This window comes from Phyllostomus discolor, chromosome 4, assembly GCF_004126475.2.
Source record: "Phyllostomus discolor isolate MPI-MPIP mPhyDis1 chromosome 4, mPhyDis1.pri.v3, whole genome shotgun sequence".
Lineage (NCBI taxonomy): Eukaryota > Metazoa > Chordata > Mammalia > Chiroptera > Phyllostomidae > Phyllostomus > Phyllostomus discolor.
Window position 1 is genome coordinate 208,711,542 of NC_040906.2, and position 1,842 is coordinate 208,713,383.

Here is a 1,842-nt window from a genome sequence, read left to right on the forward strand (position 1 = left end):
CTTCCCGTGGGGGCCCGGTCACCGCAGCAGCTCAGCCTGCAGCCGGACTGGGGGCCGAGCGGGGGCTGGGCGGGCACCGGCTTCCCCGTGTGCACCTGCTGCTTCGTTCTGCACGGCAGCCCCGGGTGTCCTGGCGGACAGGCCGTGATAACGCTCGCCACAGTTTCGCTGAAGTCCATCCGTGGTCCGGTCTTTGCAGCATCGTCCCAGCATGCACCCCCCCCCCCCCGCCGTGTCCGGAATCCTAACTCACGGTCACTCCCACGGGGGTCCCAGCAGACCCGGGGCTCAGGACCCAGCCTCCTCAGGAGTCGGAGTCCCTGAGCTCACAGCCCGGCTCCTGGGCCTCGGGCCCGCGGCCCCGCAGGGTGAGGAAGACCTTCCGGTAGGAGTGCCGGAACGCGGGGCTGGAGAAGCAGTACACCACCGGGTTCAGCACGCTCTGCAGGCCGGTGAGGCTGCTGGCCACCTGGGACGCGTGCACCAGGGCCGTCCAGACTTCGCAGCTGTCCGCCCCCCGGAAGGCGGCCAGCAGGACCTGGGCCAGGAAGCTGGGCAGGAAGCACAGCGCGAACAGCACCACCACCGTGGCCAGCAGCGCCCGGGCCCGCTGCAGCTTGGGCTGCTTGTCCGCGTCCCGCAGCCTCCGCCGGAGCGTCCGCAGGATGCCGGCGTTGCAGAACAGGATGAGGCCGAAGGGCAGGACGAACTGCGAGAAGGACAGCACTTCCTGCCAGGTGAGGCCGCCGGGGCCGCCCCCGCGGGACTCCGACCCCGCGCACTCGGCGGTGGCGGTGGGCCCCAGCAGGTTTTGGTGGCTGAGGCCCACCATCAGGAGCCAGACGAGGACTGAGATGCCCCGGGCCGCCCGAAGGGACAGGAGGTTGACCCGGAGCCGGGGGTGGACCACGCGCAAGTAACGGTCCAAAGCCACCGCTGTGAGGAAGGCGACGCCCACGCTGCGCCCGAGGGCCCACAGGAAGAGCAGGACCCTGCCGGGCGCGTGTCCGGGGCTGCAGGCCCTGTGCTGCAGGAAGAGGGCGGCGAGGAAGGGCAGGCAGAGGGTCAGCAGCAGGTCGGCCAGGACCAGGTTGAACAGGTAGACGGCGTAGGGCTTCCACACTCTCAGGCGGGAGAAGAAGGTCCACAGGGCCACCGCGTTGCCCAGCAGGCCCAGCCCGCACTCCAGCAGCGTGGCCACTGCCGTCTCCACCACCGCGCTGGGCTCCGAGCAGTTCGGGGGCGGCATGGCCCTGCCCGCTGCTGCGGGGGCCAGAGCCCGGGGGCTGGGGGGGCCGCGCAGCCGCCCGAGGGAAAGAACAGGCTCTTCCTTGTTCCCAGGCTCTGCCTGTTCTGGGTGCGCGAGCACGGAAGCAGCCCCAGACCGGAGTCAAAAGCAAACTGAAATCTCTCTGGAAAGAGGATCCGCGGGGAGGCCAGAGCCCCAGCTCCTCGCTCCTGTCGTGCTTTGCCTCAAAAAGAGGAAACTGCGGTTCCCTTCCCACCAGCTGGTGGGAAGCTGGTTGCTCGCGGCCGGAGGGCACCCGAGGGAGCGGGCTGGGCCCGAGGCGGTGAAGCAGGACCCTGAGCAGCGGGCTGCACGGACTCCGGCCCATCTTTGTAAAATGACGGAGACGGAGCGATGGCCTGCGGCTGACGGTGCCTCCGGGAGCTGAGACCAGCTTGCGTGGCTCGCTTCCACTCGCTGGTAGTCAGGCCATGTCACTCCGGTGAGCACGCTCTGCAGGCCGGTGAGGCTGCTGGCCACCGGTGGCCGGGTCACTCCACAGGGGGCCGGGTCACTGCACAGGGGGCCGTTTCCAGTTGTGCTTCTGCCAAGTT

General features: G+C 69.7%; 1 protein-coding gene across 1 annotated transcript; it reads right to left on the reverse strand.

Moving 5' to 3' along the window:
- Positions 1-241: 241 nt before the first annotated feature.
- GPR31 (G protein-coupled receptor 31) lies at positions 242-1,260 on the reverse strand. Its single transcript, XM_028504038.2, has one exon. The coding sequence runs from the start codon at positions 1,247-1,249 to the stop codon at positions 305-307; it is 945 nt and encodes a 314-aa protein (XP_028359839.1). The 5' UTR covers positions 1,250-1,260; the 3' UTR covers positions 242-304.
- Positions 1,261-1,842: the final 582 nt, after the last annotated feature.